Raw genomic sequence first — 24,847 nt, 5'->3', positions numbered from 1 at the left:
TCAGTGTCAGTAGACAGGCTTTGCTGAGTGTTAGGCGAGTGAACCTGAGTTCAGTTTGGTAACAATTATATTATTAAATGGTCATCTAAAGGAGAAGAAACTCCTGTGTAAGGAGTTTGATGAAACTGAGACATACGTGTACACATACACACACACACACACACACACACACAGTGGAACAAAATGGATTTACAGATATCTTGTGTCTACACTAATGAGAGTAATTAAAATTTAGATTGCTTACTATTGTGGGTGAAGCACTATGCTAAGCTCCATACATAATCACTAACTCTCAAAACTGCCTTTTAATACAGATTTTAAAAATTATCTATTTTTTTTTCACATGAGGAGACTGAGACTTATCAAGTAGAACTTGGCCAAGGTTGTAGATATATTAAGTATCAGAGCAAAATCCACCTCCAGATTTCTTAAAGTCCAAATGACTGGACACACTATAGGTATCTGAAAAATCAAGTAATACAATATTTCTCAATTCAATGTTAATCACTTTATTTCCTTCCAGTATAAGTTTTTTTGGTTGGATAATTTTTTAATAAAATGAGGTGCACACCACTGCTATTAAGAATAGCATATGCGTAAAAGAAAACCACCCTTTTCGCTAAGGGCTGGAGAAGGAAGAAAAAGCATGAGAAATGGGAAACGTGGGGTGGGGGTGGGAGAGAGTACAGTCTTAGTTGTAAACAAGTGAAAAAGATCTAAAAGTTGTGGGTGGACTCAGTGCCTGTGGCAGGATCACAAAGCACCCAGCCAACCCCACTGTCAATGACCCTCAAGATTGAGGGCCCATAAATGACGTGTGTACAGATTTCTTTAATCCTAGGCTTAAATTTATGCTAACATTCTCCAATCCAGTGGTGCACTGACACACACCTTCCCCAAACACGCTGGCACATGGGCCCAGCTGACCCGGGTCCAGCAGCCCAGCCAGGCAGGGGCACACAGAGGGCAGCATCTTCGGGAGGAAGGTCAGTTGTGCTGGGGAACCTGCGCAGGAGGGGCCCTGAGTCTCAGACCCTTTGGAGGCACCGCCCAAGACACCTCAGGGCGTGCATGATCTCCAGGTAGACCATACCTGACCTTCAGCTCTGAAGACACATACATAAATGGGCATAAATAAAACCCTCCAAAATCTACACTGAAGTCTAACGGAGACATGGCTTGCACAGCAGTTCTGATAAAGGCACCGCCGTGCAAGGCCTTCAACTCTGACCTCGCTCTGACCACAGCAGTGCATATGGGCAAGGCTCACACCTGAATCTAAAGTGGAAATCACCATGCGTGGACACTGCAGACTCAGGGCAGTGACGCTTGTTGGAAAAAGAACAGTGTTTGTTAAACCTTAAAATAAATGAAATACACCAACTGCAACTGTTTAGGTTATAAAAGTTTCTAATGTAGCAGCAGAGGATATTTATAGACAAAATATATTATTTTTAAGAAAATAGCTAAAAAATCTAAAGTGATAAAATTATAAAATTTTAAAAATATATCTTAAGACAAAATATTGCCCAAAACGTATAAAACTTAATTTTAGAAAATTCACCTATCTAAAGTTTGATGAGGCTGGATGAGGAAGGGGGCTGGCATCCTCTGGTCGGGCTGTAGCAGGACACAGACAAGGGCCCAGGGTGGGCGCGATGACCGGCCTGCAGAAAAGCCTCCCAGCCAGGAGGGAGGGAGAGAGGGGAGCGGGCCAGATGCTGTTCTGGGTCGTTCTCCTAATGGCAGACAAACCAGAGGCCAGCCCCAGCTGCAGGGTAGTGGGCACCCACACCCCCAGTGTGCCAGCTGTTTTCATCGGCCTCACAAACACATCTGCTATGTGCCCCAGTCACAGCTCAGGTCTCCACCAGGATATCCACCACATGGTCCAGCCCGTCCTGGATCAACTTGGCACCACCCAGCATGCCAGTCAGCACAGCGTCCAGGTCGTAGTAGGAGCCGTGCACGTCGGAAAACAGTTGCTCTAACGCACCGGGGCTTTGACTCTCCAGTGTTTCAAATATCTGATCGAGCGACTTATGAAAGCTTCCTCTGTTTTCTTGAGGACCATCCCTGCCCCAAACGCTACCTGGAGAGCCTCCGGGAGCCTGTACCGCTGGGACCACTTGGAACTCAGAGGCCAGGTCTCCGGGGTCAGGGGCCGGGTGAACCCCCTCCCACGTGCAGCAACACAGGATCTCCGTGGATACTAGGAGGTCGCGTGACGCCCGCCCTGCGGTCTGGGGCACCGGCATGCACCATCTCCCATCCTGGGTCATCTCCTCTTGAATCTGCTGGTCCGTGTTGGTGATGAGAAGTGAATGGCACAGGTTGGGCTCCACCAGCATGTGGCACAGCTGGAGCTTGACCAGTGACATGTCCAGGAGCGACTGACGCTGCAGGCTGTAGGCCGGCGCGGCCTCCTCGTCCACCGCACACTTCCTCTTCAGCCCTCGAGCAAACATTGTGCCATCTATGGAAGGGAGCAGCCCATGGGCAGTGCCTGGTCACCCAGAGGCTGTGTCGGTGGGCGGGGTCACGATGATCTCAGAAGGTGACCTGTGAGGGTTCCCCCTCCTCAGACATCTGGCAGCCAGCATCCACTCTGCTTGTGGCACCACTGCCGAGGGAGGGCCCGCTGGGCGGGGCCACCGGGAGGGGCAGGGCCATTGGGGAGGGGCCTCCAGTATAATTTTTTTTAACATCTTTATAGGGGTATAATTGCTTTACAATGGTGTGTTAGTTTCTGCTTTATAACAAAGTGAATCAGTTATACATAAACATATGTTCCCATATCTCTTCCCACTTGCATCTCCCTCCCTCCCACCCTCCCTATCCCACCCCTCCAGGTGGTCACAAAGCACCGAGCCGATATCCCTGTGCCATGCGGCTGCTTCCCACTAGCTATCTACCTTACGTTTGTTAGTGTATATATGTCCATGACTCTCTCTCGCCCTGTCACAGCTCACCCTTCCCCCTCCCCATATCCTCAAGTCCGTTCTCCAGTAGGTCTGTGTCTTTATTCCTGTGTTACCCCTACGTTCTTCATGACATTTTTTTTCTTAAATTCCATATATATGTGTTAGCATACGGTATTTGTCTTTTTCTTTCTGACTTACTTCACTCTGTATGACAGACTCTAGGTCTATCCACCTCATTACAAATAGCTCAATTTCGTTTCTTTTTATGGCTGAGTAATATTCCATTGTATATATGTGCCACATCTTCTTTATCCATTCATCCGATGATGGGCACTTAGGTTGTTTCCATCTCCGGGCTATTGTAAATAGAGCTGCAATGAACATTTTGGTACATGACTCTTTTTGAATTTTGGTTTTCTCAGGGTATATGCCCAGTAGTGGAATTGCTGGGTCATTTGGTAGTTCTATTTGTAGTTTTTTTAAGGAACCTCCATACTGTTCTCCATAATGGCTGAACCAATTCACATTCCCACCAGCAGTGCAAGAGTGTTCTCTTTTCTCCACACCCTCTCCAGCATTTATTGTTTCTAGATTTTTTGATGATGGCCATTCTGACCCACGTGAGATGATATCTCATTGTAGTTTTGATTTGCATTTCTCTAATGATTAATGATGTTGAGAATTCTTTCATGTGCTTGTTGGCAGTCTGTATATCTTCTTTGGAGAAATGTCTATTTAGGTCTTCTGCCCATTTTTGGATTGGGTTGTTTGTTTTTTTGTTATTGAGCTGCATGAGCTGCTTGTAAATTTTGGAGATTAATCCTTTGTCAGTTGCTTCATTTGCGAATATTTTCTCCCATTCTGAGGGTTGTCTTTTGATCTTGTTTATGGTTTCCTTTGCTGTGCAAAAGCTTTGAAGTTTCATTAGGTCCCATTTGTTTGTTTTTATTTCCATTTCTCTAGGAGGTGGGTCAGAAAGGATCTTGCTGTGATTTATGTCATAGAGTGTTCTGCCTATGTTTTCCTCTAAGAGTTTTACAGTGTCTGGCCTTACATTTAGATCTTTAATCCATTTTGAGTTTATTTTTGTGTATGGTGTTAGGGAGTGATCTAATCTCATACTTTTACATGTACCTGTCCAGTTTTCCCAGCACCACTTATTGAAGACGCTGTCCTTTCTCCACTGTACATTCCTGCCACCTTTATCAAAGATAAGGTGTCCATATGTGCGTGGTTTTATCTCTGGGCTTTCTATCCTGTTCCATTGATCTATCTTTCTGTTTTTGTGCCAGTACCATACTGTCTTGATTACTGTAGCTTTGTAGTATAGTCTGAAGTCAGGGAGCCTGATTCCTCCAGCTCCGTTTTTCGTTCTCAAGATTGCTTTGGCTGTTCGGGGTCTTTTGTGTTTCCATACAAATTGTGAAATTTTTGGTTCTAGTTCTGTAAAAAATGCCAGTGGTGGTTTGATAGGGATTGCATTGAATCTGTAGATTGCTTTGGGTAGTGGAGTCATTTTCACAATGTTGATTCTTCCAATCCAAGAACATGGTATATCTCTCCATCTATTTGTATCATCTTTAATTTCTTTCATCAGTGTCTTATAATTTTCTGCATATAGGTCTTTTGTCTCCTTAGGTAGGTTTATTCCTAGATATTTTATTCTTTTTGTTGCAATGGTAAATGGGAGTGTTTTCTTGATTTCACTTTCAGATTTTTCATCATTAGTATATAGAAATGCCAGAGATTTTTGTGCATTAATTTTGTATCCTGCTACTTTACCAAATTCATTGATTAGCTCTAGTAGTTCAGTATAATTCTTAAAAGTATCTTTTAAGTGTAAACATCTTGATAGGGGAAAAAATCCTATTAAGACAAAACCAATTAAAACATTTCCTACCTTCCAGGATGAATCTCAGGCATAAGTGAAAATTGAATAGATTTTCACTAAGAGTCCAGAATCCTGTCATCAATAGAAAAGCTTTTGATGAATCTGTGCCAAAATCTGATCTTGACTTCTACTGTAAAATGATAGGTCATTTTCAATTAATACTGTTCAGTATATTTTCTCTGTTATACTTTAAAAATGTATGGTAATGATGCTATTTGTATATCCAGAACTTGTATACTTGTATTCTTCCAGCTAAGTATAAAAAAAGTCAGCTATCTCCCAGATAGTCTGGTCACCCTGGCCTTATGAAACAAAACAAATAAACAAAAACACTGCTGCAATTACCAAGAACAAATAAATTAAAGGGTAATTAACTAAAGCCCTTGATTTGAGCAAAATTTAAATAGTAAAAATAACTGAGTCTAAAAATGAGCAAATAATATTAAGGTATTGAAGCCAGCTTTATAATTTTTATCTTTATCTGGCCTCTGAAACTGAACTCAGTTTCTGATGTGAGTGCGGCTGTTTTTAAATATACATATATTTTCATGTGTCCACAAAGGATTTTTCTAAATTCTAGTTTGATTCAACAATTTAGTTGTTTAACCTTGAGCAAATCACTTAACCTTTCTGAGTCTAAATCTCCTAATCTGTAAAATTAGAGATAATAATAATAACTGCTTCTTTAGATTTTGCTATGAAGATTAAAATGCAGAGGGATGCAAAGTGCCAAGTAAAGTCAGTGCCTGGCACATATATAAACATTGCTCATTAGTTGTTTGTTTTGAGCAACAGAATCAGATTCAACAATGGTAGTCAGTGTAGCTGTTTAACCTTTACTTACACAGCATTAACAAGTACTTTAAGTGAAACAAAGATATGATTTAGTGAATGATATATGTGGACTAATTGTGCATTTGATTATATTCCCTTGTGCAGAGAATGTGAGGAGTCAAAGTAGCCATCTTCCTGTTTGTAAAAACACTTTTATTGACATCAAAATAAGTTTATGAATATATGATTGGAGTCAGTGCTCTGACTCCAATCATATATTCATAAACTTATTTTGATGTCAATAAAAGTGTTTTTAGAGACAAATGAAAGCTTATAATTGACTCATTTGACTTGTCTCCTGAACAGTAAATTATAATATATTATATGCTATCTGGTTAAAATGTCTAAGGAATAATTATAATGAAGTAGTAATGATATGTAAAACAAATCTGATAATTTTAAGATATATAAAATACTTTAAATGAAATGGATTTTATATATTGAACAAGACAATAAACAAGCTATTATTTGTTACCTAGTGACTACATAATAGGGAGGCAGTGTATAGTGAAGTGTTCTGGAAAAAATCCAGAACATTTTGAGTGTCAAATATGAATCTAGTTCACCACTTACTAGCTGAGTGATCTTGGGCAAGTTTTTAAATCCATAGATTCCTGACTTTTATGAAATGAAAATCACTTTTCATTCATTCATTTAACAAATACTGAGAACCGCCATATGACATACACTACAGAGAAAAGGTGGGTAAAATGGACAAAGCATATATAGATATAGAGATATATAAATATCTACCTATCATATATCTATCTAATCTATCTCATACCTTCCTCGAAAAGTTTTTAGCACAATGTTTGGCACTTGTTTTGTTTAAGAAATGGTTTTATATTAAACTATCTGCTATGAATTAAAAGTTTTGCAAATCTCCAGGGCCAGTTCTGTGTAAAGAGGTTGAAATGGTCTGTTCGCATTAAGTACATAACAATAAAGCATGCCCCAATCAGTGTTGGGGAACTCTGAATCATTTATTTTCAGCACATAAAAGTGAAAAAAGTTGCACTGCATATATTCTGCTGCTGCTTATTCCAAGGTGGCAACCCCAAAAGCATTTGAATCAGTCACATCATTACCATGTACTTTGTAGAGGAGCTTGAATATGGAACTATACCTACTAACCACCAACCTCTCAATTGCTGCAGTACTTTTTTTTTAATGGAATGACAAGAACATTTGATGAAAATTCCAGGAAGAGCAGAATGATAGTTATTTTAAGTATATTTTCTTCCTAACTATACTGTGGTATCATTCTATTAGATTGATTAAGGTGTTGTTTCTTCAAAAACAATTTTTCTATTTGAGAAAATGGGGTATTTGTTAATTTATCCCTGATATCTGATTAATATATCTATGCATATTATATGTAAGTAATATGTATGTTATCTACCTATCCTGATGGTATAATGGGAAGCAAATCAAATCCAGCCTGTGGTTAACTGAGATCTGAAGAATAAGTGTTCAGCATTTGAGTTGGAGGAGGGAGAGAGGCAAAAGGAGACAGCAACTTGTGCAAAGGTACTGTTGTTCACCATGGCTAGAGTATTGAGAGGGCGGAGGAAGACTAGCAAGACATGAAATATAGAGAGGTAGGCAGGGCCAAATCATGCACAGCCCTGTATGGGGAGCCACTGAAGGGTTTTAGGTGGGGCATGGCATGATGTAAATTTCACGTCCTCTCTCTCCTCTTCTATCAGAATGGTTTTACTTTCAAATATGTTAAGCCTTTTTGTGGAACCATTTTTTTCACTGTTATCAGTATTATCTCTGTCAACCACAAAATGGACATTTTCTCCTTTGTCCTCTAGTGTTCCTTTGCACACTTGATTCTGAAGCCTATGTGACATAACTTACTTTTGATAAGCATCAGTAGTTATTAAATCCTATGGTTACTGATAAACAGTAATTTTCTTAGCTATGAAAACATATTGACCTTTTCATTCCTTTCCTCACCATGTACCAGGGTGTTAAAGGATGTACCCAAGGTGCAAAAGGCTTTTTAGGAAAAGCACCCTCATGCAGAATTAAGAAACGAACACCTTAATAAACAATTTTCTTTAATGCTGCCAATTCCTTTTCATCTGTTGCTTTTTAAACTAAATTGACCATTTTATGTATATCTCTTTCTATTTCAGCAAAAAAAAATTATATAGTGATTTCTAGAGTTTCTGCCTCTATCCTACCCTTCTAGTTCTTTTTCCTTCTCGAAGCTGTGAAGAATACTCTCTTGTTCTCTACAACCGAGTGATCACTTGTTTTGTGTGACTCTTCTCTGTGTTGATCAAGCTACATCCTTCCTCTGTACCACTCTAAAGCCGTCTCTTCTTCCCTTCCAATGGCAGGAATCTTCCCCACTAGGATCAACTCAAAATTTTTCTATCCATTCTTTGCTGAGAGTGAAAGCTTTTATCCAATACTTAAAGTTGAGTCAACAGGGGACATAGATATACATACCGCACTTGCTATATTTTCCTCTGATAACATTTTCTTATCATGTATTATCTTCATTTTTAAGATCATTTTTTTAGATGGTTTTGATTTGCTCAAATTTAATTTGCTGTTTTCTTTATATAGTTTTGTTAGCTTATAGTAAATGAAGGTATGTGGTAGCTTGATGGGGAATAAAAGTAGGAAAAGAGGTTGGTATCAATACACATGCAGGAGGAAGGAGATATCCACTGACAGTAGTATATTCAATGTTTTAAAGGTTGTAATGTCAGGAAGAGTACCCACCTTAATTCTGAAGTAATAGGATTGGATTGGCAGAGAAAGGAATTTTCATAAATCCCCTTTTTGCACTATCCTTCTGGAGCCTTTCCCTTCGATGAGCCTCATTCACTTTCCCTTTATCTTATTCCCTTAAATCTCTACTGGGTTACTAAAATAGGATACTCTTGGAACTGACGTAGTAATGCCTGATAATGTGTAATAGATTGAACAACTCCCTGATAACGTGTCCATTTTGAGCAATTTCATCAACGTGTTACCTTACAAGGGATGAATAAAGGGAAAAATGTAGGTTAGTGGCAAAAGTATTTATGGTCAAAACAGCCTTTCAGGTGCCTTACAATTTCTAGCATGTATCACGACATGCATGAGTAGCAGGCTGGATTTTATGTATTCTTTGTCCATAGGAAAAAGGAAAAGAAAAAGTTGGACTTATTTGCATAAATCAAATAGGATGGTAAAGATGAAAATCATCTTTAAGGAAGGAAGAACATAAAAAGCTTTCAAAATAAGAGGTAGAAAATAATAGATAGTTAATAGGAAATAGGTAAATCTTCAGCTAGCAGTAGTTAGTTTCTAGTGTTTAGCCAAGAGGCAGAACATTAAAATTTACAGTGGAAAACCATCGATTCTTTTCAGTGAAAAACTAATCCACACAATAATAATTTTCCTGTGTATGTTTAAATTTAAATCTTCCCAATGTTTACATTAAATGCATATTTTAAGACTACATAATTAACACATATTTTAATTTTGTTTTATCTGGGAAATGTACTAAAGCTCTAGAAAATGAAATGAGAAGTAGATCAACATCACAAAAGAACTAGTTCTCAAAGTATGGTTTGGAAGTTTGACTTTATACATAGGGGAACATACTATTTTGTACTCAAAAGTTATATTAAGCAAAACGTATGACAATGCATACAAGAAATCAATTCAGGGAATTCTCATTTATCACCCCAGCTTCCTCAAGTTAATTCCCAAATAAAGAGTTCAAAATTAAGGTTTTTCTTAAGTGTTAATAATCTGGTAGGTGAACCTCAGGATAACTTGGCAAACTTGCATTGTACGTCTGTTCTAAATGCAATGAGGCATTGTGTGTCAAATGTGATCTAGTTCTGTCTCTTCTGCTTCTCCATAAGGTCTGATAGGAAAAAGGTCCCTGGGGGAGTAAAGCAAAATTGCTTCAGGAAGGTGCTGCTAGTGTTATTTTAACTTAAAGCTATGGCCAAGCTGTAGAAAAAGATAAGTGAGGGTATCAAATAGAAAGCAAGATGAGGGTAGCAAGAGAAACAGAGAAGAGGAATGAGAGACTTGGAGGGAGATGATCTACCTATCTATGGATCTATCTACCAATCAAGATATTCCCTGTCATCATCAAGCCGACTTCCCAGAACTTCAGAACCTACATATGCTGGGGACTCTGCCCTTTCTCCTACTGAGCCAAACAGCTTCTTTACCTCTACATTTTTTCTGAAGCCTACCCACCTAGACATCTGGTTGTCCCAGTTCCCACATTCACTTTATGGTAACCTTACTGTGAAGCTTTGCACCTGCCCTTCCAGACCCATAATGTCCTCTGCTCCTGCTGCTTTGAAAGGTCCAGTATGTTATTTGAAGAAGGGACTCAGCACTTTGGTTTTTCAAAGGGCAAAGATTTTAAAAAAATTGACAAGGCCCTGCACCTTTTAAGGTGATCAGCATATAAACTAAAATTTGTTCTCATTACTTTACACACTTGCCAAGCTTTCAACGTTTTAAAAGAAAAAAATTAAAATTAACTTTGAAGGTTTTTGGAAATATCTGCTCCTGAGCTAATACTGAAAAAGAATGAAATAACTACAAGTATCTAAAAATTAATATTGAGAAAGTTTGGCAATATTTTAAAGAAGTATTAAAATAAGTCTCCTACAGTGTAGATCTATAGAAATATGTGACAGGATTTGAAGCAGCTTAGCTGGGACTAATATACTCATATTAAACTCTTTAGTTAGGACTTTTTTGGTTTTGCAAATCAGCTTAATTGCCATAGGAAAGAAGCAAAAAAAATCACAACTTATGTATCAAAAGTACTTAATTTACATGGTCAAACAAGGACACCATTTGTGTAATAGCTCCACTCTCTAAGAAACTAGAGTATTTACTCTAAATTTACTATGAATTCAACAAGGCAATGTGGCCAGGTTTTGTTGCATAGATAATCCATTTTCTTAAAAGATGGATGGAAAAAAGAAACTAACAACCTTTGGGGAAATCTTGTGCTGAGTAAATATCTCTCCCATACTTCTCCCACAAATAAGTTCTCACTGATAGTGGATAAAATCTGTTGTATTTGGGAAGGAGATAAGCACTACTTTTTATTACATGTAAGTATTTTAGCAGTACAAATGAGAGTACAGTGATTCAACTATTTATATACTTGGGGTACGTTTAAGGTTGTTGGACTTGTCAAATAGAAATATAGGAGGACCAATTAAATTTCAGTTTCAGAATAAGCAACAATTTTTAGTGTATATCCCAAACACTGCATGGGATATACTTATACTGATATTTTTTTTCATTTTTTATCTGAAATCCAAATTACTGGGCAGCCTGTATTTTATCTGGCAAACCTACATAGGTTTCTCCAAAGGCTAAAATATTTATTACCTACATGTACATTTCTTCAAATAAATCTAGTTGATTTATTCATGAGCTCCTTTGCTTTTTATTCCTCTGCATGTGATTTTCTTCCTGCTGGATGGGCTGAGATTTCTTTACCTAAAATCGGAATTCTCTGGGCCCAATGATAGAAAGTAGGTCTATGCTAGAATATGCATGGTTTGGGGTTACCTGCCATATATATATATATATATATATATATATATACACACACATATATATATATAAATTTCAAAGCATTCATTAACTGGGAAAAAGGATCAAAATATTTATGACTTTTTTTTGTGTGTGTGTGATACGCGGGCCTCTCACTGTTGTGGCCTCTCCCATTGCGGAGCACAGGCTCCGGACGCACAAGCTCAGCGGCCATAGCTCACGGGCCCAGCCGCTCCGCGGCATGTGGGATCCTCCCGGACTGGGGCACGAACCCGTGTCCCCTGCATCGGCAGGTGGGCTCTCAATCACTGTGCCACCAGGGAAGCCCTATGACTTTTATTTGGATGCAAATTGTATTCAGTTTTCCATGTGTGTGTATTGTTTACTATATAGTTCATATATACATTGGGTAGTGGTTTCTACTACAGTGTTTGCTTAGGAAATAAGATGATCCAAAGTGATTCATTTATTTGCTTATTTTATGAGATTAGATGTTTTCGTTTCTTTACTCTGGATTAATTTTCTTTCTGATTATTATGCAATAAACTTTAAAAAAATTCACATTAATATTACAGGGATTGCTAAAATAGTTTTAAAGTTAGATACCAAATATGTTTGTACACTGATTCTTAAATATGAGTCAGCTGAAATATTTGGGAAAAGTAGCAGCCTCATTTTCTCTGTTTGACTATCCAGTCGTGACTTGGATTCCATCCTGAAATAATAAAACGTAGGAGAGAAAGGTAGGAAATAACAATAAGGAGAGATTAGTTTTTGTGGTACCTATGTTTTGCATTGCCAAAATTGCCTGAATGACTGTTTTAGAAACAAAAAAGATATTTATTACACCACAGAAATTGAGTATATTTGCAGACTTTTTGTCTGTACAGCCTTATTAATGTCTCAATATTAGTTTAGGAAGAAAACATTAAACGCCTATGAGTTTGTTGTATGTAACAAAGTTTTTTTTTTTTTAAAACATCTTTATTGGGGTATAATTGCTTTACAATGGTGTGTTAGTTTCTGCTTTATAACAAAGTGAATCAGTTATACATATACATATGTTCCCATATCTCTTCCCTCTTGCGTCTCCCTCCCTCCCACCCTCCCTATCCCACCCCTCCAGGTGGTCACAAAGCACTGAGCTGATCTCCCTGTGCTATGCGGCTGCTTCTCACTAGCTATCCACCTTACGATTGGTAGTGTATATATGTCCATGCCTCTCTCTCGTTTTGTCACAGCTCACCGTTCCCCCTCCCCATATCCTCAAGTCCGTTCTCCAGTAGGTCTGTGTCTTTATTTCTGTCTTACCCCTAGGTTCTTCATGACATTTTTTTCCTTAAATTCCATATATATGTGCTAGCATACGGTATTTGTCTCTCTCTTTCTGACTTACTTCACTCTGTATGACAGACTCTAGGTCTATCCACCTCATTACAAATAGCTCAATTTCGTTTCTTTTTATGGTTGAGTAATATTCCATTGTATATATGTGCCACATCTTCTTTATCCATTCATCCGATGATGGGCACTTAGGTTGTTTCCATCTCCGGGCTATTGTAAATAGAGCTGCAATGAACATTTTGGTACATGACTCTTTTTAAATTTTGGTTTCCTCAGGGTATATGCCCAGTAGTGGGATTGCTGGGTCATATGGTAGTTCTATTTGTAGTTTTTTAAGGAACCTCCATACTGTTCTCCATAGTGGCTGTATCAATTTACATTCCTACCAACAGTACAAGAGAGTAGCCTTTTCTCCACACCCTTTCCAGCATTTATTCTTTGTAGATTTTTTGATGATGGCCATTCTGACGGCTGTGAGGTAATACCTCATTGTAGTTTTGATTTGCATTTCTCTAATGATTAGTGATGTGAGCATCCTTTCATGTGTTTGTTGGCAGTCTGTATATCTTCTTTGGAGAAATGTCTATTTAGGTCTTCTGCCCATTTTTGGATTGGGTTGTTTGTTTTTTTGTTATTGAGCTGCATGAGCTGCTTGTAAATTTTGGAGATTAATCCTTTGCCAGTTGCTTTATTTGCAAATATTTTCTCCCATTCTGAGGGTTGTCTTTTGGTCTTGTTTATGGTTTCCTTTGCTGTGCAAAAGCTTTGAAGTTTCATTAGGTCCCATTTGTTTATTTTTGTTTTTATTTCCATTACTCTAGGAGGTGGGTCAGAAAGGATCTTGCTGTGATTTATGTCATAGAGTGTTCTGCCTATGTTTTCCTCTAAGAGTTTGATAGTTTCTGGCCTTACATTTAGGTCTTTAATCCATTTTGAGCTTATTTTTGTGTATGGTGTTAGGGAGTGATCTAATCTCATACTTTTACATGTATCTGTCCAGTTTTCCCAGCACCACTTATTGAAGAGGCTGTCCTTTCTCCACTGTACATTCCTGCCACCTTTACCAAAGATAAGGTGTCCATATGTGCGTGGGTTTCTCTCTGGGCTTTCTATCCTGTTCCATTGATCTATCTTTCTGTTTTTGTGCCAGTACCATACTGTCTTGATTACTGTAGCTTTGTAGTACAGTCTGAAGTCAGGGAGCCTGATTCCTCCAGCACCTTTTTTCATTCTCCAGATTGCTTTGGCTATTCGGGGTCTTTTGTGTTTCCATACAAATTGCGCAATTTTTTGTTCTAGTTCTGTGAAAAATGTCAGTGGTAGTTTGATAGGGATTGCATTGAACCTATAGATTGCTTTGGGTAGTAGAGTTATTTTCACAATGTTGATTCTTCCAATCCAAGAACATGGTATATCTCTCCATCTATTTGTATCATCTTTAATTTCTTTCATCAGTGTCTTATAGTTTTCTGCATACAGGTCTTTTGTCTCCTTAGGTAGGTTTATTCCTAGTATTTTATTCTTTTTGTTGCAATGGTAAATGGGAGTGTTTTCTTGATTTCCATTTCAGATTTTTCATCATTAGTATATAGGAATGCCAGAGATTTCTGTGCATTAATTTTGTATCCTGCTACTTTACCAAATTCATTGATTAGCTCTAGTAGTTTTCTGGAAGCATCTTTAGGATTCTCTATGTATAGGATCATGTCATCTGCAAACAGTGACAGCTTTACTTCTTCTTTTCCGATTTGGATTCCTTTTATTTCCTTTTCTTCTCTGATTGCTGTGGCTAAAACTTCCAAAACTATGTTGAATAAGAGTGGTGAGAGTGGGCAACTTTGTCTTGTTCCTGATCTTAGTGGAAATGCTTTCAGTTTTTCACCATTGAGGATGATGTTGGCTGTGGGCTTGTCATATATGGCCTTTATTATGTTGAGGAAAGTTCCCTCTGTGCCTACTTTCTGCAGGGTTTTTATCATAAATGGGTGTTGAATTTTGTCAAAAGCTTTCTCTGCATCTATTGAGATGATCATATGGTTTTTCTCCTTCAATTTGTTAATATGGTTTATCACATTGATAGATTTGCGTATATTGAAGAATCCTTGCATTCCTGGAATAAACCCCACTTGATCATGGTGTGTGATCCTTTTAATGTGCTGTTGGATTCTGTTTGCTAGTATTTTGTTGAGGATTTTTGCATCTATGTTCATCAGTGATATTGGCCTGTAGTTTTCTTCGTTTGTGACATCCTTGTCTGGTTTTGGTATCAAGGTGATGGTGGCCTCGTAGAAGGAGTTTGGGAGTGTTCCTCCCTCTGCTATATTTTGGAAGAGTTTGAGAAGGATAGGTGTTAGCTCTTCTCTAAATGTTTGATAGAATTCGCCTGTGAAGCCATCTGGTCCTGGGCTTTTGTTTGTTGGAAGGTTTTTAATCACAGTCTCAATTTCAGCGTTTGTGATTGGTTTGTTCATATTTTCTATTTCTTCCTGGATCAGACTTGAAAGGATGTGTATTTCTAAGAATTTGTCCATTTCTTCCAGGTTGTCCATTTTATTGGCATAGAGTTGCTTGTAGCAATCTCTCATGATCTTTTTTATTTCTGAAGTGTCAGTTGTTACTTCTACTTTTTCATTTCTAATTCTATTGATTTGAGTCTTCTCCCTTTTTTTCCTGATGAGTCTGGCTAATGGTTTATCAATTTTGTTTATCTTCTCAAGAAACCAGCTTTTAGTTTTATTGATCTTTGCTATCGTTTCCTTCATTTCTTTTTCATTTATTTCTGTTTTGATCTTTATGATTTCTTTCCTTCTGCTAACTTTGGTTTTTTTTATTCTTCTTTTTCTAATTGCTTTAGGTGCAAGGTTAGGTTGTTTATTTGAGATGTTTCCTGTTTTTTAAGGTAGGATTGTATTGCTATAAACTTCACTCTTAAAACTTCTTTTCCTGCATCCCATAGGTTTTTGGGTCGTCGTGTCTCCATTGTCATTTGTTTGTAGGTATTTTTTCATTTCCTCTTTGATTTCTTCAGTGATCACTTCGTTATTAAGTAGTGCATTGTTTAGACTCCATGTGTTTGTATTTTTTTACAGATCTTTTCCTGTAATTGATATCTAGTCTCATAGCATTGTAGTCGGAAAAGATACTTCATACAATTTCAATTTTCTTAAATTTACCAAGGCTTGATTTGTGACCCAAGATATGATCTATCCTGGAGAATGTTCCATGAGCACTTGAGAAATGTGTGTATTCTGTTGGTTTTGGATGGAATGTCCTATAAATATCAATTAAGTCCTTATTGTTTAATGTATCATTTAAATCTTCTGTTTCCTTATTGATTTTCATTTTGGATGATCTGTCCATTGGTCAAAGTGGGGTGTTAAGGTCCCCTACTCTGAATGTGTTACTGTTGATTTCTCCTTTTATGGCTGTTAGTATTTGCCTTATGTATTGAGGTGCTCCTATGTTGGGTGCATAAATATTTACAATTGTTATATCTTCTTCTTGGATCAATCCCGTGATCATTATGTAGTGTTCTTCTTTGTCTCTTGTAATAGTCTTTATTTTAAAGTCTATAATGTCTGATATGAGAATTGCTACTCCAGCTTTCTTTTGATTTCCATTTGCATGGAATATCTTTTTCCATCCCCTCACTTTCAGTCTGTGTGTGTCTCTAGGTCTGAAGTGAGTCTCTTGTAGACAGCATATATATAGGTCTTGTTTTTGTATCCTTTCAGCCAGTCTATGTCTTTTGGTGGGAGGATTTAATCCATTTACATTAAGGTAATTATCGATATGTATGTTCCTTTTCCAATTTTCTTAATTGTTTTGGGTTTGTTATTGTAGGTCATTTCTTTCTCTTGTGTTTCTTGCCTGGAGAATTTCCTTTAACATTTGTTGTAAAGCTGGTTTGGTGGTACTGAACTTTCTCAGCTTTTGCTGGTCTGTGAAGCTTTTACTTTCTCCATCAAATCTGAATGAGATCCTTGCTGGGTAGAGTAATCTTGGTTGTAGGTTTTTCTCCTTCATCACTTTAAATATGTCCTGCCACTCCCTTCTGGCTTGCAGAGTTTCTGCTGAAAGATCAGCTGTTAGCCTTATGGGGATGCCCTTGTGTGTTATTTGTTGTTTTTTCCTTGCTGCTTTTAATATGTTTTCTTTGTATTTAATTTTTGACAGTTTGATTAATATGTGTCTTGGCATATTTCTCCTTGGATTTATCCTCTATGGGACTCTGTGCTTCCTGGATTTGATCAACTCTTTCCTTTTCCGTATTGGGGAACTTTTCAACTATAGTCTCTTCAAATATTTTCTCAGTCCCTTTCTTTTTCTCTTTTTCTTCTGGGACCCGTATTATTGGAATGTTGGTGTGTTTAATGTTGTCCCAGAGGTCTCTGAGAGTGTCCTCAGTTCTTTTCATTCTTTTTTCTTTATTCTGCTCTGCAGTAGTTATTTCCACTATTTTATATTCCAGGTCACTTATCCGTTTTTCTGCCTCAGTTATTCTGCCATTGATCCCTTCTGGAGTATTTTTAATTTCATTTATTTTGTTGTTCATCATTGCTTGTTTCCTCTTTAGTTCTTCTAGGTCCTTGTTAAGTGTTTCTTGCATTTTGTCTATTCTGTTTCCAAGATTTTGGATCATCTTTACTATCATTATTCTGAATTCTTTTTCAGGTAGATTGCCTATTTCCTCTTCATTTTTTAGGTCTGGTGGGTTTTTATCTTGCTCCTTCATCTGCTGTGTGTTTTTCTGTCTTCTCATTTTGCTTATCTTACTATATTTGGAGTCTACCTTTTTGCAGGCTACAGGTTCGTAGTTCCCATTGTTTTTGGTGTCTGTCCGCAGTGGCTAAGGTCATTTCAGTGGGTTTTGTAGGCTTCCTGGTGGAGGGGACTAGTGCCTGTGTTCTGGTGGATGAGGCTGGATCTTGTCTTTCTGGTGGGCAGGTCCACGTCTGGTGGTGTGTTTTGTGGTGTGTGTGGCCTTATTATGATTTTAGGTAGCCTCTCTGCTAATGGTTGGGTTTGTGTTCCTGTCTTGCTAGTTGTTTGACATAGGGTGTCCAGCACTGTAGCTTGCTGGTCATTGAGTGAGGATGGGTGCTTGTGTTGAGATATAGATCTCTGGGAGATTTTTGCCGTTCGATATTACATGGAGCTGGGAGGTCTCTTGTGGACCAGTGTCCTGAAGTTGGCTCTCCCACCTCAGAGGCACAGCACTGACTCCTGGCCACAGCACCAAGAGCCTTTCATCCACACGGCTCAGAATAAAAGGGAGAAAAAGTAGAAAGAAAGAGGATAAAATAAAATAAAGTAAGATAAAATAAAATAAAGTTATTAAAATAAAACATAAGAAATCATTATTAAGAAGAAATTTTTTTTAAATTAAAAAACAAACAAACAAAAAACAGATGGATGGAACCCTAGGACAAATGGTGAAAGCAAAGCTATACAGTCAAAATCTCACTCAGAAGCATACACATACACACTTACAAAAAGAGGGAAAGGGGAAAAAATAATATATCTTGCTCCCAAAGTCCACCTCCTCAATTTGGGATGATTCGTTGTCTATTCATGTATTCCACAGATGCAGGGTACATCAAGTTGATTGTGAAGCTTTAATCCGCTGCTTCTGAGGCTGCTGGGAGAGATTTCCCTTTTTCTTCTTTGTTCTCACAGCTCCCAGTGGCTCAGCTTTGGATTTGGCCCCGCCTGTGCGTGTAGGTCACCGGTGGGCATCTGTTGTTCAGTCAGACAGGACGGGGTTAAAGGAGCCGCTGATTCGGGGGGCTCTGGTTCACTCAGGCTGGGGGGAGGGGGGGCATGGAGTGCGGGGCGGGCCTGTGACGGCAGAGGCCGGCGTGATGTCGCACCAGCCTGAGGCACACTATGTGTTCTCCTGGGGAAGTTGTCCCTGGATCACGGCACCCTTGCAGTGGCAGGCTGCACAGGCTCTGGGGAGGGGAGGTGAGGATAGTGACCTGTGCTTGCCCACAGGCTTCTTGGTGGCGGTAGCAGCGGCCTTAGCGTCTAATGCCTCTCTCTCAGGTCCACTCTGATAGGCGCGGCTCGTACCTGTCTCTGGAGCTCCTATTAGGTGCACTCTTAATCCCCTCTCCTTGCACACCAGGAAACAAAGAGGGAAGAAAAAGTCTCTTGCCTCTTCGGCAGCTCCAGACTTTTCCTGGACTCCCTCCCGGCTAGCCATGACACACTATCCCCTTCAGGCTGTGTTCACACTGCCAACCCCTGTCCTCTCCCTGGGATCTAAGCTCTGAAGTCCGAGCCTCACCTCCCAGCCCCCGCCCGTCCCATCAGGTGAGCAGACAAGCCTCTCGGGCTGGTGAGTGCCGGTTGGTACCAATCCTCTGTGCGGTAATCTCTCCGCTTTGCCCTCCGCACCCCTGTTGCTGCACTCTCCTCCGTGGCTCTGAAGCTTCCCCCCTCTACCACCTGCAGTCTCCACCCACGAAGGGGCTTCTAGTGTGTGGAAACCTTTCCTCCTTCACAGCTCCCTCCCACTGGTGCAGGTACTGACCCTATCCTTTTGTCTCTTTTTTCTTTTGCCCTACCCAGGTATGTGGGGAGTTTCTTGCCTTTTGGGAGGTCTGAGGTCTTTTGCCACGTTCAGTAGGTGTTCTGTAGGAGTTGTTCCACGTGCAGATGTATTTCTGGTGTATCTGTGGGGAGGAAGGTGATCTCCGCGTCCTACTCTTTGCCATCTTCTCCTGTCTCCTTATATTTAATATAGTTATATACGGCAAGAAAGGGGACAGGGCTCTCACTGCTATAAAATCTCAGAAGGGAAGCCTGCCTTCAGCATGGGACAGAGACACCAATGACTGTGAATCATATTTATTCATTCATATACCATCTATTCATATGTTTTCTCAGTACCTATTATGGATAAAACATTGCAATAGGTCCTAGGAATATATAAATGAAGATACAATTATTGCCTTCATGAATTCCGATGTTTTTTTTTTAAAAAATAGAAAATATGAATAATAGGAGAGGAATGTAAGGGACTCAAGAAGCCTGTGAAGTATTTAAGGCTATGAGCATGCTTTCCTGAAATCTGTAAGGAAAGATTTAACTTTTCTAGTTACTTTCTAGTGAAAGTTCATACTACTCAATTTTAAATAAAGCTTACCAAAGTTTATTTTATGTTGAAAGAATGCCTGAACTCTGACTTTATAGATTTACTTTTCTGTGGTCAACCCCAAATGTCATACAACAGTAAAAACCATAGATGATACTGAAATTTAAGGAGGGGGCACAATTTTATTAACTTGATCATTTTGCTCAGATTATTAGGTACCATATTCAGCTGCCCTTTTCATTTATGTTTCTTTCAAGGAGGCTGTATCTACTTCACTTATTGGATCAAATAGATTGTTTAGAAAGCCATGGTTAGAATGACTTTCAAAAATTTAGAAAAACAACTGTATTTTAAATGTGACAACTTTGTCTTCTGATAGCTTTGTTCAAACTTTGCATGTGAAGAGAATTGTTAAGAAACTTTATCCAATACTTAGAATTAAGGCAAAAGGAAAGAAGAATGTTCTTTCAGTATCATGGAGGCAATATTTTTCAGTCCCACCCAAGAATTATTTAAGTTAATATACTTTGACTCACTGCTTACTATTGGTTCAAGAAACCAGAATTAGTGAAATTACATGTTAATGTACAAATTTTTTTCTGATGGAGATGTAAATAATTTACCTTCAATCAAAAATAAACCCCCAGAGTTTATTAATTTTGAAGGATATTGACAAATTTTGGTTTTAACTTAACAATTGTATCCTAGGCTTCTTTTATTAACACTATAGGGGAGGAAAACGTTTTCCATGGTTCTTCTTAGAGTCATTAGCTGGTTCTGAAAATTAAACTGATGAAGACTAATTAATAGGAGAAAAGCATACAAAGCTTTTTAATATAAGTTTTACATGACATGGGATCCTTCATAAGGAAATGATGACCCAAAGAAACAGATTTGAGTATTTTCATACTAGGCTTGATGAAGAGTGGACAGTTGTGGAGGAATATGATAGGAGTGTGGGGTGAGTGTAATAAACTGGGGGAAACTTAGCAAGGTCTTTTTGTTAGAATTCTTCTTAGTGTCCCCTTGTCTTTGGAGGTAAGGATGCTCCTTTCCCCCAGGTAGAGGGAGAGCACCTCTCATGTGAGAACTTAAGGACTTGTTTCTGTGGAGATGGGCAGGGTTGAGGTGGGGTCAGGGGAAGGTCAGAGTGGACTTCCTGCTTCTGCTGTTTTCTCAAACTCTTTCAGCTTAAAATATTCAATATGTCAAGAGGCCGTATTTTGGGAGTTGTGGGTTCTGAACCCCACCCACTTGCTTATAGATATCTAGCTCTCCAGATTCTTTTGGAACCAGTTTGCTAACTTACTGGTTCTCACATCAATGACTAATTTGAATAACTATTTGATGTGTTAATTTTATATTTGCATGAATTATGTTTTTAACTTTTAGAAAGTTCTACTTTGTTAAAAAATAAGGGAGAAAAAACTACATTGTTTCAAAGAGCTGCCATGTAAAATTATTTTGTTAAAGAGCTTTACTTGCTCTAGAATGTGGCCACTGTCACATTTGTATATTCATGTCTGAAGAAGGAATGAAATTTAACTTATTTCCTGCCCTGTATGAGCTGCAAGTAAATAGATGTATTGCACAGAAACCGATCAGAGAAAAATTGCTCTTTGCCATGCTGATGTTAAGAAAGGTGAATTATGTTTTCCTCAGAGGTGAATGATATAATACCAAATTTTCTATTTTGTAGGTGTTATGTTTAGAGAGAGTAGAATAATCAAATCTAAGTTCCCATGAGTGATATTACAAAACATATTCTATAGGAGTTGAATGCTTCAATTTTAATGAAAACATAAGCAATCAAGTGCAAAGGTAAATATATTTTATATTATCATAAAATGAAACTCACAATGATAAGGAAAACATAAGAGATGTCTGAAAATGTTGATATTTTATGAATGTTCTCAGACTGTGTTCATGCCAGCATTAGTGGGACACCATCTTTGTTTATATTGCTAAAAAAAAAAAAAGAAAAAAATGCTATTGCCTTAAAAACATATAATAAGATAATCCTAAAGATGCTACTAGGAAACTACTAGAGCTAATCAATGAATTTGATAAAGTAGCAGGATACAAAATTAATGCACAGAAATCTCTTGCATTCCTATACACTAATGATGAAAAATCTGAACGTGAAATTAAGAAAACACTCCCATTTACCATTGCAACAAAAAGAATAAAATACTAGGAATAAACCTACCTAAGGAGACAAAAGACCTGTATGCAGAAAATTATGACACTGATGAAACATACCATGTTCTTGGAGTGGAAGAATCAACATTGTGAAAATGACTCTACTACCCAAAGCAATCTACAGATTCAATGCAATCCCTATCAAACTACCACTGGCATTTTCCACAAAACTAGAACAAAAAATTTCACAATTTGTATGGAAACACAAAAGACCCCGAATAGCCAAAGCAATCTAGAGAAAGGAAAACGGAGCTGGAGGAATCAGGCTCCCTGACTTCAGACTATACTACAAAGCTGCAGTAATCAAGACAGTATGGTACTGGCACAAAACCAGAAATATGGATCAATGGAACAAGGATAGAAAACCCAGAGATAAAGCCACGAACATATGGTCACCTTATCTTTGTTAAAGGGGGCAAGAATATACAGTGGAGAAAAGACAGCCTCTTCAATAAGTGGTGCTGGGTACTCTGGACAGCTACATGTAAAAGAATGAAATTAGAACACTCCCTAACACCATACACAAAAATAAACTCAAAATCAATTAAAGACTTAAATGTAAGGCCAGACACCGTCAAACTCTTAGAGGAAAACATAGGCAGAACACTCTATGACATAAATCACAGCAAGATCCTTTTTGACCCACCTCCTAGAGAAATGGAAATGAAAACAAAAATAAACAAATGGGACCTAATGAAACTTCAAAGCTTTTGCACAGCAAAGGAAACCATAAACAAGCCGAAAAGAGAACCCTCAGAATGGGAGAGAATATTTGCAAATGAAGCAACTGACAAAGGGTTAATCTCCAAAGCATACAAGCAACTCTTGCAGCCCAATATCAAAAAAACAAACAACCCAATCCAAAATTGGGCAGAAGACCTAAATAGAAATTTCTCCAAAGAAGGTATACAGATTGCCAACAAACACATCAAAGAATGCTCAACATCATTAATCATTAGAGAAATGCAAATCAAAACTGTAATGAGATATCATCTCACACCGGTCAGAATGGCCATCACCAAAAAATCTAGAAACAATAAATGCTGGAGAGGGTGTGGAGAAAAGGGAACCCTCTTGCACTGTTGGTGGGAATGTAATTTGATACAGCCACTATGGAGAACAGTGTGGAGGTTCCTTAAAAAACTAAAAAGAACTACCATACGACCAAGCAATCCCACTACTGGGCATATACCCTGAGAAAACCATAATTCAAAAAGAGTCATGTACCATAATGTTCATTGCAGCTCTATTTACAATAGCCCGGAGATGGAAGCAACCTAAGTGTCCATTGACAGATGAATGGATAAAGAAGATGTGGCACATATATACAATGGAATATTACTCAGCCATAAAAAGAAATGAAACTGAGTTAGTGAGGTAGATGGACCTAGAGACTGTCATACAGAGTGAAGTAAGTCTGAAAGAGAAAAACAAATACCGTATGCTAACACATGTATATGGAATCTAAAAACAAGAAAAAAGAAAAAAAATGATCAGAAGAATCTAGGGGCAAGACAGGAATAAAGATGCAGAACTACTAGAGAATGGACTTGAGGATACGGGGAGGGGGAAGGGTAAGCTGTGCCAAAGTGAGATAGTGGCATGGACATATATACACTACCACACGTAAAATAGATAGCTAGTGGGAAGCAGCCGCATAGCACAGGGAGATCAGCTCGGTGCTTTGTGACCACTTAGAGGGGTGCGATAGGGAGGGTGGGAGGGAGGGAGATGCAAGAGGGAAGAGAAATGGGGACATATGTATATGTATAACTGATTCACTTTGTTATAAAGCAGAAACTAACACACCGTTGTAAAGCAATTATGGTCCAATAAAGATGTTAAAAAAAAAAGACATATAGTAAAGTAGTCAGAAAATACAGGTTAACTAGCAAATGTTGTAACTGCCATGTTTTTGTTCAAAGTAATAGGGTGATATCTTTTATACCGGAAGCTAGCAAGTTGATATTTAATATGCCTCTTGAGGTACCATTTTTTGAGTTAAACTACTTTTATAATTTAAAAAGTTAAGTGCCTGACTGAGGGAAGAAAGCCTGACAGCAATACAAATAACTCCTTACTGTTAACTTTTACCTATCTGGCAAGAGAAGACACTTCTAGTTATAAAACAGGAAAGAAATCCAAACTGAAAAGGAAAATCACTGCCATTTACTCAGTATTTGTGAAATTGAGGGGGAAAATGGTATCTCAACATATAAATATGAGACCATGTCTTTTCCAACTATATTATGCAAAAGTATAGCCTTTACAATTTGTATAATCAAAACTAAGTATGCCATCAAAGCAAGAAATCCTATAAGTAATTGATCATGATATCCACTTATATACCCTGCAGTGTCTTGTCAGTAGAATGGGACTTGATAATAGATTGTAGCCTTTAATTAAAACTACCAGTAAAATGTAGGAGACAGGAAAAGAGCAGCATTTCCCATATAACTCAGATTGTTGCAGTCATTTTAAAAATTTCATTCTCTCATTTAAAAATAATCCATGGTAGCTTAGGAAATAGACCCTTTGTTTAAAAAGATGACATTACTCATATGACTCCTTAAGGTAAGTACCCCTAGATAATACTTCCTTGCTTCAAAATATTTAGATTTTGCCCCGAGCTCTTTAGATTTTGCCAACAGCATACAGTTGTACCCATATACTCCATGCTCACAGGAAGGGAATGTAGAAGTGGAAAAAATTTCCTTTCTCCCTTCTAGGTTGTTTTGGCTGGTCTAATAAGTAAACTGATTTGTCAGGTTAACAGAAGAAGAATCAAACAGGAGTTTAATAAGATGTATACCTCTTGTATACATGGGAGAGACCAAGGAAAGCTGAGTAACTCCCTGAAATAGCTGAACCCATCACCTTAAGTGCCATCCTCAGCTAAAGAGAAAAGATGTTGGGGGTGGGAAGTCAGATATGGGAGGTGACCATGTAAATCACAGTAAACAAGGGTAAGGTTGTTATGCAGATTTAAGTTGT

The 24,847-nt window shown here is 38.2% G+C and overlaps 1 protein-coding gene across 1 annotated transcript; it reads right to left on the bottom strand.

Annotated features, from left to right (window-relative positions):
• Positions 1-1,859: 1,859 nt before the first annotated feature.
• Positions 1,860-2,468, bottom strand: LOC307180636 (cell division cycle-associated protein 4-like; the record flags this gene model as incomplete). Its single annotated transcript, XM_079911002.1, has 1 exon — positions 1,860-2,468. The coding sequence occupies one exon, from the start codon at positions 2,466-2,468 to the stop codon at positions 1,860-1,862; it is 609 nt and encodes a 202-aa protein (XP_079767128.1).
• Positions 2,469-24,847: the final 22,379 nt, after the last annotated feature.

Source organism: Stenella coeruleoalba (genome assembly GCF_951394435.1).
Source record: "Stenella coeruleoalba genome assembly, chromosome: X".
In the NCBI taxonomy this organism is placed as follows: Eukaryota; Metazoa; Chordata; class Mammalia; order Artiodactyla; family Delphinidae; genus Stenella; species Stenella coeruleoalba.
This window is presented reverse-complemented; position numbering and strand designations above follow the sequence as displayed.